This window comes from Macaca fascicularis, chromosome 9 (genome assembly GCF_037993035.2).
Source record: "Macaca fascicularis isolate 582-1 chromosome 9, T2T-MFA8v1.1".
NCBI classification, from domain to species: domain Eukaryota; kingdom Metazoa; phylum Chordata; class Mammalia; order Primates; family Cercopithecidae; genus Macaca; species Macaca fascicularis.
In genome coordinates, this window is record NC_088383.1 from 99687292 (window position 1) to 99702621 (window position 15330).

At 41.4% G+C, this 15330-nt stretch overlaps 1 protein-coding gene and 1 long non-coding RNA gene across 5 annotated transcripts in view; one reads left to right on the forward strand and one right to left on the reverse strand.

The window, feature by feature from the left end:
* HTR7 (5-hydroxytryptamine receptor 7) overlaps window positions 1-6175 on the reverse strand; it is a 114745-nt gene extending 108570 nt beyond the window's left edge. For 2 of the 4 annotated variants that reach the window (XR_012417289.1, XR_012417288.1), the window contains exon 1: window positions 5299-5956. Coding sequence is in view for 2 of the 4 variants with exons in the window: in XM_005565929.5 (XP_005565986.1) it covers window positions 5299-5837 (539 nt within the window). In the remaining 2 variants the exon portion in view is untranslated. Of the gene's footprint in view, window positions 1-5298 lie in introns of all 4 variants that reach the window. The other 2 variants (XM_005565929.5, XM_065521130.2) reach the window with 1 other exon arrangement.
* LOC123566836 (uncharacterized) lies at window positions 5210-7784 on the forward strand. Its single transcript, XR_006689485.3, has 3 exons — window positions 5210-5483; window positions 7235-7322; window positions 7709-7784. It is a non-coding gene; the product is annotated as an uncharacterized lncRNA (long non-coding RNA).
* The last annotated feature ends 7546 nt before the right edge of the window (window positions 7785-15330 follow it).

The window sequence follows — 15330 nt, forward strand, 5'->3', positions numbered from 1 at the left end:
CCTGTGCACAAGCTCTCTCTTGCCTGCCGCTATGTAAGACGTGTCTTGCTTCCCCTTCACCTTCCCCCATGATTGTGAGGCCTCTCCAGCCATGTGGAAGTGTGAGTTAAACCTCTTTCCTTTATAAATTATCCAGTCTCAGGTATGTCTTTATTAGCAGCATGAGAACAGACTAATACATTCAGTAAAAAAATAATGCTGGGCAGGGCATGATGGCTCACATCTGTAATCTCAGCACTTTGGGAGGCCAGGGTGGGAGAATTACTTGAGGCCAGGAGTTCAAGACCAACCTGAGCAACATAGCGAGACTCTCTCTATGTTAAAAAAAAAAAAAAAAAAGTTTTTTAATTTAAAAAATAATAATGCTAACAGGCATCTAATTTGGCAGAAAATGATCCCAGATGAAAAGGCAGTAATGCAGAACAAAATAAAGAACACTGGAAAAGATAAACATGTAAGCAAAGAAGAATGAATACTGACTGTTACAACAATAAAAATAATATCTAATGGGTTTTAATAACCTGTAGACCTAAAATGAATGCCAATAATAACATAAAAGGTGTGAGGCGATAGATAAAATTAAAATGTTCCAAAGTACCTTATTACCTAGGATTGTATTTCCCCAAAATAAATTTAAACATGTCCACAAATGACTCACACACAAATGAATGTTCAGAGCAGCACTATTAGAGATAGCCAGAAACTGGAAAAAACTCAAATGTCCATCTACTGTGAATGGATAAGCAAATTATGGTATATTTATACAATGGAATACTACTTACCAATAAAAATGAATGAACCACTGATAGGCTAAAAACTACAGATGACTCTCACAGACATTACGTTGAGAAAAAGAAGCCAGATTCAAAAGAGTACATACTATACAATTCCATTTATATGAAGTTCTAGCCAAGCAAAACCCCAATGTGTGATGCTAAAGTCAGGACAATAGTTCTCTTTGCAGGCAATAGAAACTAGAAAGGGAGAGGAGGGGACCTCTGGGAGGTTGCCAGTATTCTATTTCTTAATATAGTTGTTTACATGGATGTGGAAATTCATCAAGCTTCATACTTAGAATTGTGCACATACATATACTTTTCTATATGAATTTCAAAAGGTTTAACAAATATTTCAGTCATACAAAAAGTTATACAAAGGATAATAAGTCTATATTCACCACTGAGATTAAGAAACAAAACCTTACCAACGTAGGTGATATATATACTACTGATTATACCTCCACCCACGCCACCAGAGATAAACCACTGTCCTGAATTTGGTGTCAACCACTCCCCTGCACTATTTTATACTTTTACTCCTTCTACAAGCTTCCCTAAATGATATGTAAAACTATTTTCCATGTGTTAAAACTATACATAAAAAGTAATTTGATTTCTTTTTTTTTTTTTTTTTTAAGACAGTGCCTCACTCTATTGCCCAGGCTAGAGTGCAGTGGTGTAATCATGGCTCACTGCAGCCTCAACCTCCCAGGCCAAAGTGATCCTCCCACCTCAGCTTCCCAAGTAATTGAGATCACAAGCATTTGCCACCATGCCTGGCTCTTTTCTTTTCTTTCCTCTTCTTTCCTTTCTTTTCTTTTCTTCCTTTACTTTCCTTTCCTTTCTTTTCTTTTCTTTTCTTTTTTCTTTTTTTTGTAGAGGTGGGAGTCTCCCTATGTTGCCCAGACTGGTCTTGAACTCCAGGGCTCCAGCAGTCCTCCAGCCTTGGCCTCCCACAGTGCTGGGATTACAGTTGTGAGCCACCACATCTGGCTGGTAATTTGATTTCTATTTTTAAAAGATCATTCTAAAATTAGCACAAGGGAATTTTCTTGGATGACAAGATATTGTATATCTTGATTAGAACATTGGTCACATAGGTATATATATATTTGTCAATATACGAATTGGATATTTAAGATCTGTGCATGTCATTATATGTAAATTATCTCACTTAAAAACGTTTTCTAAATAGACCGTTCTTGCTTCTTCTCAGGGAATAGATCAGGGCTGGACAGAAGTGGAACCAAGAAAGTCAATTAGAATATTGCAGTAAACCTGATGAGCATCAAAGTCATCTATCTAAAGTGTAAGGAAGAAAAGATAACTTATGGATACAATTCTTTGAGCAGCTTAACTGTGAAGCAGGGCAGTAGCTGGAGGAAGAAGTGAGGCCAGAGGCCAAAAAAGGGTTTTAAAAGATACAAAACAGAACTTAACACTGTAGAAAGGAAAAGCTGAAGAAAGACCATCAATGAGCTGGGCATGGTGGCTCACGCCTGTAATCCCAGCACTTTGGGAGGCCGAGGTGGGCAGATCAGTTGATGTCAGGAGTTTGCCAACATGGCAAAACCCCGTGTCTACTAAAATACAAAAATTATCCAGGCATGGTGGCATGCACCTGTAATCGCAGGTACTTGTGGGGGCTGAGGCACAAGAATCACCTGAACCCAGGAGCCAGAGGTTGCAGTGAGCCGGGATAGTACCACTGCACTCCAGCCTGGGTAACGGAGTGAGATTCTGTCCCCTCCACACCCCCACACCCCCTAAAACAAACAGAACAACAACAACACAAAAGACCATCCATGAAGAAACAACGAACAAAGTCCTTGAGAAGGTGGGGAGACAGAATATAATGTCCAAGTAGTTTGGTATTTGCTGGCTCACAATGTCTTTTTGCTTTTTAACTGAAAGGAAGTTAAAAGAAGGGTACATATGCAGGACAGATTGTTTGGTGGTGAAAAGATAAAAGTTCTCATCTGATGGCTGCTACTTTTTCAATGAATACAAGTCATTTTCTGAAAAAGACAGAGGATGGGAGCTCTGAAGCCTGTGAAAAACAGTATGGCATTACATTAGAAAAGCATCCCAGTGTGATGGGGAGTGGTTAAGAAAAATGAAAGGTTCCATTTTAGACAGGTTAAATGCCCAACAGATATCCAAACTCTCAAAGTACAGTATGAACATGAAAGCAACAATACTGTAATTAATCTTTGATTATGCTGCACAAAGCACAGTGTATCCTATATTAGGTACTCAAGAGGGAATGAACAAGGGAATGAATGAAGATAATTTTTTTTACATATTTTCACAGCACATTTAATATCATCTGTCATATTCTACAATGGAATTGCAGAAAATATTCTTTTCAGAAATAATATATTTTCCTTTTTTCTCATTTTTAGTTCTCAGTGTTCTTGGAAGAAAATCAGTCTGTGTCTTCCAATTTTATCAATTCTTCATTTTCTCTGAAGACATGATATGCTGGTCTTCTAAAATAACTTTTAAGCAGAATTCACCAATGGGGCAATTCTCACAGGTAAAAGGAGAATCTATATGCCTATGTGAACACAATTTGTGACAATCATGAGAATATAGTTAACACTAAAATTTTAAGCTCTTGCAAAGAAGGATTAATCTCTTCTCTGTATCCAGGACATGCCTGCCGATGCTAAATCACACATGCATGCTGAGTGAAGAATGCCTTTAGCTCATGTATAGGGATCACAAGATGATCTCAGCCAAACCTCAACGTAGCCCAGAAAAAGAGAAACACTGGCTGTCTTAGGAGACAAATTAGCACAAGGTACTATTTATGTATCATTTATCAACTGTGAAATTTTAAAAAATGGTTATAAATACAGTACTTGCAGCATAAACCGTTATTTGTTTTATTACACTAAGTTCCATTTAAAAGGACTCCATTCATGCAGGATGCTCTGTTTTGGTTGGCTGAGCAGTCAGATTTCTGTGCTTATAATTCATGTATATACTTGCTATGTGTATTGAGTGTACTCTCTTAATTCCAGTTGCCACAGCCAGACTGTAAATGCATATGTTTTTGTCATTCTTAACTACTGTAATTCAGAACTTCAGCTGCCAAATTTGGTGCTAATATTCTCACATATGCAGTTCATGCTCTGCTCTTAAATAATTCCTTGTTTGCTGTCAGCACCTTCTACCATGATATATAAAATGGGAGAATCAATTTAAAGAAAAATAACCTAAATTGTTAACTAAATGGAGCTGCAATGTATTTTTCTTCTTGAAAATATTCCCTTTCCTATTATTTCCTTTATTTAGTAATTATAAACCCTGGTCAAGCAAAAAATATATATAGCAGAACATTTTAAGTATCAGCAAACCACAAACAGCTGTGTTTTCAAGAAGAAAAAAAGGAAAATCTCAGTTTCATGCTAGACCATTTTTTGAGGCACTGTCATTTTAAGTGTGGAGGCATCAATTATTTCCCCTAGGCTGAAAGGTCTACACATATAAAGGTTCTATAGATCCACTAAGAAAATAAGCAACCATTTCTGTGTATCATTAAACACAACAGGATACTAGTCCTGAAACACCGGCAGAATTCTGAGTGTGAACATTAAGGTTTCATACATCAGTTTCAAGTGAAATAGTTGTTTTAGGCCAAAGACGTTTGAGACCATACTTCAGGTTGTCAACTGCATAATATTTCAAGGGTCAAAAACTAGCTCCATTTCAAAAGCCTGTAACCTTACAGTCTGAAGAAACCCTGTGGGTCTCCTAGTTCAATATGACACTCAAGGCAGGAATTTTTCCCCTAGCATCCCTGACAGATGGTCAGCCTCTGTTGCAATTACTCTAGTGGGGGAGTTCTCAACAGAAGGTTCCCAAGGGCTATGATGAAAGGCCAGAACCAGCCATTCAGACCTGGAGTAAGGCTCCAGTCAGTAAGCTCGCAAGATACAGACAGCATTACCAAACATTAAAACCAGACTTCCACAAGCAAGAATGCGATTCTGAATTGACCATCATAAGGATGCAATGTCTAAGACACGCAGACCCCAATTCTAGAACCATCAAAGGTCCTTTCACTGGCCTAGGGAGTAGCTCTCACAACTGGGGAAGCAAGGTGGCTTTTCTCCGATTTTTTTTTTTTAAATGACTCTTTAAGGCTCACAGCAAGGCTTGATCAAGTCAGGGAGCATCAAATCCCTTCCTTCCAAAAATCAAGGCAAGGGACCCCCTGGCGGAAATGCTAAAGCTTAAAATACTCTTAACTTTGGTCTTAAATTCGTCACTACAGTAAACCAGAACATTTCGGGTTTTTCTTTTAAAGATGTGCATAGGCTATGCTATAAGTGAAGTTTGGATGGTGTAGGGTAGATGGGGGGTGGGGGGCGAGCCGTGTTTTCAGCGCAGCCCTTCATCCCGCCTTGAAGTCTGGCTTCATTCTCCCTGGAAATCCAGGCGAGCGCGCGGGGCTGAGCTGCCTGCCGGTCCCCAGCCGGAGCCTGGGACGGGGCGGTCCGGCCCTTACCTGTCAATGCTGATCACGCACAGGGTCATGATCGAGGCCGTGCAGCACATGACGTCCATGGCGATGAAGACGTTACAGAAAAAGTGGCCAAAGATCCACTTGCCCCCGATGAGGTCGGTGACGCTGACGAAGGGCATGACCGCCACGGCCACTGAGAGGTCGGCCAGCGCCAGGGACACGATCAGGTAGTTGGAGGGCTGGCGGAGCTTCTTGACGAAGCACACGGAGATCACCACTAGGCAGTTGCCCGCGATCGTCAGCAGCGTGATGAGCGTCAGGATGGAGCCGATCACAACTTTCTCGGCTCTGCCGTAGTTGATCTGTTCCCCACAGCCGGAGGCATTGTCCGGGGGCGCGTCCCAGGTGGGCGCGGGGCTGGCTGTCACCTCGCTCAGCAGGTGCGGCGCCCAGGAGCCCGCGACCGGGTCGGCGCCACCGTCGGGGCTCAGGTCGGGCAGCCCGCGCCCCACCTCTGGCAGAAGGAAAGAGCGGAGGTGCCCGTAGAGGTCTGGGCGGCCGCTGCTGTTAACGTCCATCATCGCGCCGCCGTGTGCCGCTGCCCATGGAGCCGGCGCCCCCGCCACGCGCTCCGGCTGCCGGCCCCGGGGCTTCACCTCACCGGTTCCGCTCCGCCCGGCCCAGCCATGGGGCCCGCGCCGACCGCTGGGGGGCGCCCCGCTCGGTCTCGGAGCCCCGCACTCCCCGGACCCCCGGCCGCTGCGGATAACGCGGGAGCGCGGCTTCACTGGGACTCCCTGCGGGAGGCACCTCGGCCCCCGACGGACGCCCGGGACACGCGAAGTCGAGGGAGCTCGGGCCGGGCTCCGCCGGCAGCTCCACAGCTCGCAGCAGCCGCTCGGCTGGGCCGAGAGCGCCCGGGCGGCAGCGGCAGCGGCAGAAGTTGCGGAGTGCGCCCCGCCCCTCGCGCCCGCCGCCGCCGCCGCCGCCGCTCCCCTGCGGCAGCCGCGCCGCGTCCCCGCCGCCGCCGCCTCCGGCCGCTGCCCGCGCCCTCGCGCTCCTGGGACGGGATACCCGGGCTGGGCAGGGACCGCCGCCTCTCCCGCGCCTCCCTACTGTGAGGGGGCGGCGCTGCACGCGCCTCCCGGGATCCCGGGATCCCAGGTCCCTTCGCCCGGGAAGCTGTCCTTGCCGCATGATAGATACTCAGAACCCCTCCAGCCGACCCCAGCCTCCGCACAGTAGTCAGCCACAGTTCAGTGGGGCATTTTTCTTTTGTTAAGAGGCCTAATGAGCCAGCGGATGTTCGGGCTCATTGCGAAATGAAGAACCTGGAGGGGGATTTTATTTTTCTTAATTAAACAAACAAACAAAAAAACCTCTCCGAGCACTACACTAAGCAACAAATAGGTACTTCCGTTTTCTATTTTGACCGCTTATGGAAAGAAGCGAAGATGGAAAAGAAGCAGCCGAATGGGGTGAGGGTGGGAGCTCCGAGAAGAGGAAGAAGGAAAAAAAGGAAGGGGGATTCCTTAAGCCCCTGGCACTTGAGAGATGGGGATGCTCTGGGGACGAGGCCTCCAAGGGGGTTAAACCCATTTAGACTAATCCTTCCTGGATGTCTAGAAACAGTCCTCTTCGCTCTGAAAATAGACCCTGATTGCCCTTATATTTCGACTTCAAAGCCTAATATATTGAAAAGAGAGTTAATTTTCCCGTAGCATTCTGGAAGTGTTACACATAAGCAAAGAAATGGCCGGTTATACTGTTCTATAGAGGAATCCACGAGGTGTATGTTGATTTAATACCTATTGGCTAAAATTCCCCTTAGTATCTAAACCCTGTCAGAGCGACTGATTTTTATTGTTTGTGAGACTTGCTTCATTCCATGTCGTTTAAAGGTTTCACTGGAAGCCAGCAGTGATTTCTTTAGTTTAAGACTCTAAAAATAATCAAATCTGTTTTCTTTTCTTGTTAGGCCCTAGCGGATTATAAATAAGAAGAAAAGGAATAAAAATCTCAAAGTATATTGATCAGAGTGCTGAATAGTACTTCCATTCTTCAAGGTGGGTATTAGCCCTGTTTTTCCAGATAAGGAAACTTATTTGCTCTTGCAATCAGCTAGTAAGAAATAGTTATGTTTCAAACCCAGGTTTATCTGATTACTATGCCCATATTTTTCCCTGTACACATTCAAAGAAAGTTTAATGAAAAGAAAAAAAAAAAAAGCCCTCATGGTTGGCCAATGTTCACAGCTCTCTCGCTGTGATCAACATTTCAGAGGCTCCTCTCTGCCTAGGATAAGCAAACCAATCCATTGAGTCAGAGGAAGAATGGAAGATAATATCTAGGCCACAAAGCAATATTATCTAATAGTTAAGAAGATGGATGAGGAAATTTCTTCAACCTTACTTATGTCAGTTATTCTCTGTTTCGCTTTTCTTGGTTTCAGTTATCTGTGGTGAACCATGGTCCGAAAATATTAAATGGAAAATTTCAGAAATAAACAATGTGTAAGTTGTTAATTGCACACTATTCTGAGTAGTGTGATGAAATCTCTGTCTTACCCAGGATATGAATCATCCCTTGTCCAACATATCCACACTGTATATACCACCCACCATTAGTCACTTAGTAGCCCTCTCTCTTATCAGATGGGAAAAAAAAAAAAACATAGTATATATAGGATTGAGTACTATCTGAGGTTTTAGGCATCCACTGGGGATCTTGGGAGATATCCCCTGAGGAAATCTCAGACAAAAGACAAATAGTTTGTTGCTGGAATACATCTAAGAAACCATTTGTTCACCCTTCAGTGCAGAGGAGGAAATAGAGGCTGGGAGAAATTTTATAACTTGTCCAAGATCATATGTGACTGCATTGAAATGTCTCCATTTTTTATTTTGAGGTGTAGAATTGTCTTAAGGTCTTTTAAAAATTCGTTCATGACATTTATTTCATTTTAACTTTTCAATTCGTTTTAACTTACTTTGACTTTTGTATTCTTCCACTTGAATACCCTAATCAGTTCAGCTTATGTATTCTGTCTTGGCTCTGTCAAATAATATTCCACAATAATTACCCACAGATTTTGAAAATTAATCGTTTTATTTGTATTTAAACCTCTAGTCAATATGATTTACCACCTACACTCTTACCAGCCCTCACATAGCCCATTTATATTTCACAACAGCTTCTAGTTTTTGCTTTTGTCTTGTTTTAGTCCCTTTGGGATGCCATAACAAAAATATCATAGCCTGGGTGACTTAACAACAAACATTTACCAAGATCAAGGCACCAGCAAATTCAGCATCTGGTGAGGGACAATATTCTGGCTTATAGACAGCCATCTTGCTGTGTCCTCACCTGGCAAAGGGGGTAAGAGAGCTCTCTGGGTCTCTCTCTGTTTTTTTTTGTTTTTTTTTTTTTGAGACAGAGTCTTGCTCTGTCACCCAGGCTGGAGTGCAGTGGTGCGATCCCAGCTCACTGCAACCTCCACCTCCCAGGTTCAAGCGATTCTCCTGCCTCAGCTTCCCAAGTAGCTGGGATTACAGGCACATGCCACCACACCTGGCTAATTTTTGTATTTTTTGTAGAAGAGACTGCGTTTCACCACCTTGGCCAGACTGGCCTCAAACTCCTGACCTCAAGTGATCCGCCTGTCTCAGCCTCCCAAAGTGCTGGGATTACAGGCATGAGCCACCATGCCTGGCCTGGGGTCCCTTTTATGAAGGTACTAATCCCATTTAGGAGGGTTCCACCCTCATGACTTAATCATCTCCCGAATCATCTTCCCTCTCCCATCTGACAAAGGCCTAATGTTCAGAATCTATAACTTAAATGAAGAAACAAGCAAGAAACAAATAACACCATTAAAAAGTGGGCAAAGAACATGAACAGACACTTCGCAAAAGAAGACATACAGGTGGCCAACAAACATGAAAAAATGCTCATCATCCCTAACCATCAGAGAAATGCAAATCAAAACCACAATGAGATGCTCTCTCACACCTGATACCATCACAATGGGGAGTAGGATTTCAACATACCAATTTTTCGGAGGAAACAAACGTTCATTCCATAACAACTTTTAAATTGTGTGACATATAAATACAGGAAATAATCATTAAAATACTACTTTTTAAATACTTCCTCTTTCATTGTCAATATAGCGTCGAGTCCAAGCTCCCTTTTTTATAGAACAGTCACCTCTATTATATTATCCCTAGTGATGGCTGAGTGTATTTCCCAAGAGTTGCTAGGTTTTTAATTCATAAGCTGTCACAATGCATAAACATACTTATTGAAAATCTCGGCTTCTACAGCATTACTTTGCTTATGTTGAGTTTAAATTTCATCTATCATTGTGTTATTCCAAAATCCTGACAGAGCAATCTGGAATTCTTTCAGTTTCCCTTTAACCTTCACTAACAAATAATTATGTCCTCATAAAAATGCCAAAATCTAGTGTATACTTTTCCATAATTTTCTCACAAAGAAACGCTAAAGATATAGCTTCACAAAATATTCATAAAATATCTAAATATTCATCTAAATTTGTTGTTTGTTCTGCCCTTAGTTTTCTGGTGTTTAAAAGCCATATCAAGGTGTTGCTTCCTTCTTCCCTCCCACTGCCCGCCTACTCTTCGACAGTTATACCAGAGACAGTGAGTAAAGTGTTGGCATCAAATCAAATCATGTCTTTCGTTTTTATGCCTTTTATTCCTTGCATTTAAAAAAAATTACTGCTTTTAAAAGTACCAACTCTTATCTAGACTCTTATTGGCTACAATAACATTCTCATAAGATTGTCAGTGAGGGCACCTGAGAATACAGCTTTTTGAGGTTTCCAACTGGCAATCTCCTGCTCTCAGAACTGCTCTGGGGGAGGGCAGAAGAGCTGTGGAGTCTTACAGCATAGTTACTGTCTTCTTATATGCCCTTCTTCCCTCTAGGTACTCATCTAGCTCATCTAAATGCATATGCGTAATCCCATCTATGAAAACCTACACATATCCCTCCATAGGACATAAGCTTAGGATAGTTTGTTTTGCCATAAACCGGCATACCCTGACAACCTAGATGTACTTTAAAAAGCACAAATAAAGCTTCCTAACCATAGGGTTCATTGGCAACTCACTAGTCAGTCAAGCATGCTGATATCATGTCTACTGGGGGTCTGATGGCCTCCCACGCCCAATGCAGTGGACTTCCACAGGGCCACTCTTTCATTTCCCCAAATTTTTCAGTCTCTCACATTTGTACCCCATTTTCTCACTCAACTAAACTAATTATCTGGGTGTCCTTTGCCCCCAGAATTGGGTGAGAAAAGACTAGGAAAACTAGAATGCTTAGACAGTGTAGCACTAAGAGTATTGTATATAAATATCCTGATACTACCCTGTGGCCATTATTGGGGCTACAGATCACTATCACAGAGACAGAACACATATGCTAGAGACAGGGACTCAAATCCATCAACACAGACATTTTTGAGGCCCAGTTAGGGTAAAAGCAGTTAGTCTGGGACACCTGAATGTCTCCTTCTCAGTGAGAGTACCCCTTGCCATAGTTAATGTCATTCTTTCTAGGGTTTTAAAGCACTTTTAAGTTATCTTTATTATAGTATATACTGTTGCATTATGCTTCATATTTCCATGACATCTTCCCCATTAGACTGTGAACTCACCAAAGGGATATTTCCTTACTCCTGCCATACACTAGGTGTCCAATAAACATTAGTCAGTTGAACTGAGTGTAGAATAATGCCTATAACCAAGAATCCGTCATGTTTCAAGGTAATTGTTCAGCTTAAAAATGAATCGTGAGTTTTGTTTTACTTTAGACATACTAAAAAAAAAGTACATTTTTTCTTTGATTTTTTCCATTTAGAAAATTTTCATTCTATTTACAAAGTAAATGTAACCTTTAAAAAGTTTCCACCAAACAAGATAAATGAAAAATCCAGACAACAGCTACATCCAAGAGCCCTTATTTATTTTATTAATTACTCAATTTTTCTTAACCAGGAGTTTTCAAAATATAAGTGATGCATGCATACCCCCTAGTGGGGAATCTATTCAGCAATGCAAATTCCACAAAGACACAGCTTTCATGGAAAGTTTTTATCGATGAACAAATTTGACATTGTCAGCTTCCAATCCTTCCTGAAAGATTTCTAATGAGAAGAAAATTTAAATTCCTCAATTAAAAAATTGATTAAAGTAGCAACAATTCATTGAGTCAACATTAATTAAGGAGTGTCTAATGCAAACCAGGTATTGTTTTAGGAGCTTTGTTTTAAAAGGACACATTAAGTTTGAGATACTATTGGATTATTCAAGTGGAGATGTCAGCTGTGCAAATACAATTTCAGGGGAAAATCTCCCAAGAGGAAAAGGAGTTACAGAAGAGTCCTGAGGATTTAACCGTGGGATGCACCAACATCCGGAGATCTTGGAGAGGAAAAGAAACCAACAAAGACTGAGAATGAGGGGGCAGTCAGGCAGGAGAAGAACTAAGAGAAATTGGATATTTAAAGTCAAGGGAAGAAAATGTTTCAAGGGGGTAGAAATTGACTGAATTAAGTGCAAAGTAAGGCAAGAACTGTTTCAGTGGAATGGTAGGGGTAAAGCAGATTGGAATGGATTCAAGAGATCAAAAGAGAGAACATGGCAATTCAGAAGGTGGACAACTTTTGGAGTAGTTTAACTCAAAAGGGCAACCAGTAATTTGGGCAAAATCTAGAGAGATTTGTGGTATTTCAAGATAATCAAAATAGAAGTAAGGCTTTCATTGAAGTAGTGATAGGATACATCTTATTCTATAGTTTCTTTAGAATTTTATGAATCCTTCTATATTCAACAAAATGATATCTTAATGTAAAATTACCATCACAGTCATATCCCATGTCTAGGAAAAACTATGCCTAATCCATTATTTTATTTTATTTGTTGAGACTTTTTTTTCTCGAGATGGAGTCTCACTCTGTTGCCCAGGCTGGAATACAGTGGCGCGATTTTGGCTCACTGAAACCTCTGCCTTCTGGGCTCAAGCACCTCCCCCTGCCTCTGCCTCTTGAGATGCTGGGATTACAGGCCCCTGCCACCACACCTGGCTAATTTTTGTATTTGTAAGTAGAGACTGGGTTTCGCCATGTTGGCCAGGCTGGTCTTGAACCACTGACCTCAGGTGATCCACCTGCCTTGACCTCCCAAAGTGTTGGTATTACAAGTGTGAGCCACCGCACCCAGCTTGATCCATTCTTCTAGTCATTCAATAAGCATGTCCTAGCTACATATTAATAGGCACTGTGCTAAGTGCTAGTGTCCATAAATAAGGCAGGCTCTCTGCTCTGCAGATGTTCATTGGTAGAAGAGACAGACAAGTAAATAATTACAGTACAATGTGAAAGTCTCCTAATATAGGTATGAAGCAAACATATGAGAGCCCAGAGGAAAGAGATATTAGCTCTGCTTGGAAAGACCAAAGAATTCACAGAGCTAACATATCAGCTCAAGTAGAAAGTTCATTAGAAGACTGGAGGAAAGGAGAAGGCAATGCTGACAGGGTCCATAAACACATGGAAGACTTGCCATAGTGGTGGAAAATGGCAAGGGTAGACTTGTTGGGGCAGATCATAAAGAAACCTGTGTGCCGGCCAGGCGCGGTGGCTCAAGCCTGTAATCCCACCACTTTGGGAGGCCGAGACGGGCAGATCACTAGGTCAGGAGATCGAGACCATCCTGGCTAACACGGTGAAACCCCGTCTCTACCAAAAAACTACAAAAAAATTAGCCAGGCGCGGTGGCGGGCGCCTGTAGTCCCAGCTACTCGGGAGGCTGAGGCAGTAGAATGGCGTAAACCCGGGAGGCGGAGCTTGCAGTGAGCTGAGATCCAGCCACTGCACTCTAGCCTGGGCGACAGAGTGAGACTCCGTCTCAAAAAAAAAAAAAGAAAGAAACCTGTGTGCCATGCAAAGTAGGTATGAGTTTTACTCTGTGCAAGAAGGGTCACATTATTTTTCTAAAATAAGTTGTTGACTGACACTTATTGCTCAATAACACATTTAAATGTTTCTTCAAATACTTAAAAATCTAAAAATGATTCTTAGCTTGCAAGGCATACAAAAACAGGTGGCAGACCAGATTTCACCCATGGACCATAGTTTGCTAATCTCCAATTTAGACTAACTACTGGCAAGATATTTGTTAAAATTCTAGTGTTCCAATATTATCATTTTAAGTTCTCAATACAATGCACTGCTGTTCAAAAACTTCCTTTGTAATTTTTATTCACACTAGCAGTAGTAATTGAAAAAGGCAAATTAAGCAATATTATCATCAAGTCTAAGGGTTTAAATCAGAGTGTCTTTTTTGAATCACAGTCTTCAACTTCACAATTTGGTGCTGCAATATAGGGTTATTCCATAATTTTCATATCTGGAAACCAGTTTCAGTGCAAAAAAATGGGCTAGATCATTCCTACCTAGATGAGCTGCCCAAAGATATAATTTTGTTACATATGAATAAATCTGTTTGTATGCTTTTTTTTAACGGACAGGGGTTATACATCAATCACAAGAACCAAATCTTTGATTCAGCCATCACTGGTGAGCCAAGATGGATATTTTAACCTTGATGACATTAATAAGTAAATTTCTTTCAGCAGCTCAAAACTGAGTTCTCAACATCCACTATAGCTATTTGGGGCATGAACTGTGTGTGGCCCATGGTTAATGCCATAGCTATTATTTGTATGGCTTTTAAATTTAGAGCTCAAAGTGGTTTCTTGTTAATGGTACAATAAATTGGCTTAAATTCTGTGTCTTGACAAAATCTTGCCACATCGTGCTTATATTTCATAAGTCTGATGGTAACACTGACCCCTACTGGAGTCCCATCTGTAGCCATGGTTACCAATTCTGAAAAGTGTACTTTAAAATTCTAAAAAAAACCTCTTCTCCATACACAAAAATAAGCCACTTCCTAATGTGCCTTTTTGAAGCACCATTTCCAAAAAAAATTTTTAGTCATTTCAAAATACTCTCCAACACAAATAGCTTTTAGGTTTCTATACACTTATCAGCTGCAATGAAAAAATGCCAGAAATAACTTAGGTTTTTTCATATAACTTGTCTTGCAAGCTCTAAGCCATATTTACAACTTACTGAGCAGTAAAAGCTACAGATATTACATTTGTAAATGTTAGTTTCTGGTTAGGACTTGTGCTTTCTTTTGCTTCCAATAAACTTTCTTTTTAAACTTGCCTTTTATGCAAAGTTTTTGTTGCCTGAGCAGTTTTTTTTTCCACTTAATATGCAACCATTTCTAGACAGCATCACTGTGAAAGTTAATTTTATGTTTCAACTTGACTGGGCCATGAGGTGCACAGATATTTGGTCAAACATTATTCTGGGTGTGTCTGTGAGCATGTTTCTGGAGGAGATTGACATTTGAATAGGTAGACTGAGAAAAGCAGATTGTCCTCCCTAATGTAGGTGGGCCTCATCCAATCAGTTGAAGGCCTGAACAAAAAGCTGACTGTCTCCTGAGAAAGGGAAGATTCCTTTTGCCTGACTACCTTTGATCTGGAACATCAGCTTTTCCCTGCCTTTGGACTCAAATTGAAATGTCAGCTCTTTCTTGAGCCAGCCTACCTGGAACTACACCATCAGCAATCCTGGTTCTCAGGCCTATAGACTCAGACCGAAACTACGCCGTCAGCTGCCTTGGATCTCCAGCTTGCTGACTGCAGATCTTGGGAATTGTCAGCCTCCATAATCACTTAAGTTAATTCCTTAAAATAAATCTCTCTTTCGTTGTCACTTTACATACACACACAAACACACGTTGATTCTTTTTCTCTGGAGAATCCTAATACCATCATTTATTCTATTTGTATTTTTAAAATCCTGTTGAAATTTCAGTCCTCTTCTTTACATTTATTAAGTCTATCATCATGCATCTTTTCCCTATACTAGTCATAGTTCTTCCTTTGATTTCTTTCATAGTGGCTCCTGAAATTGTATTTTTTTAAAAATCAGGCACACTGTGCATCTTAAAGAGGTAGGAC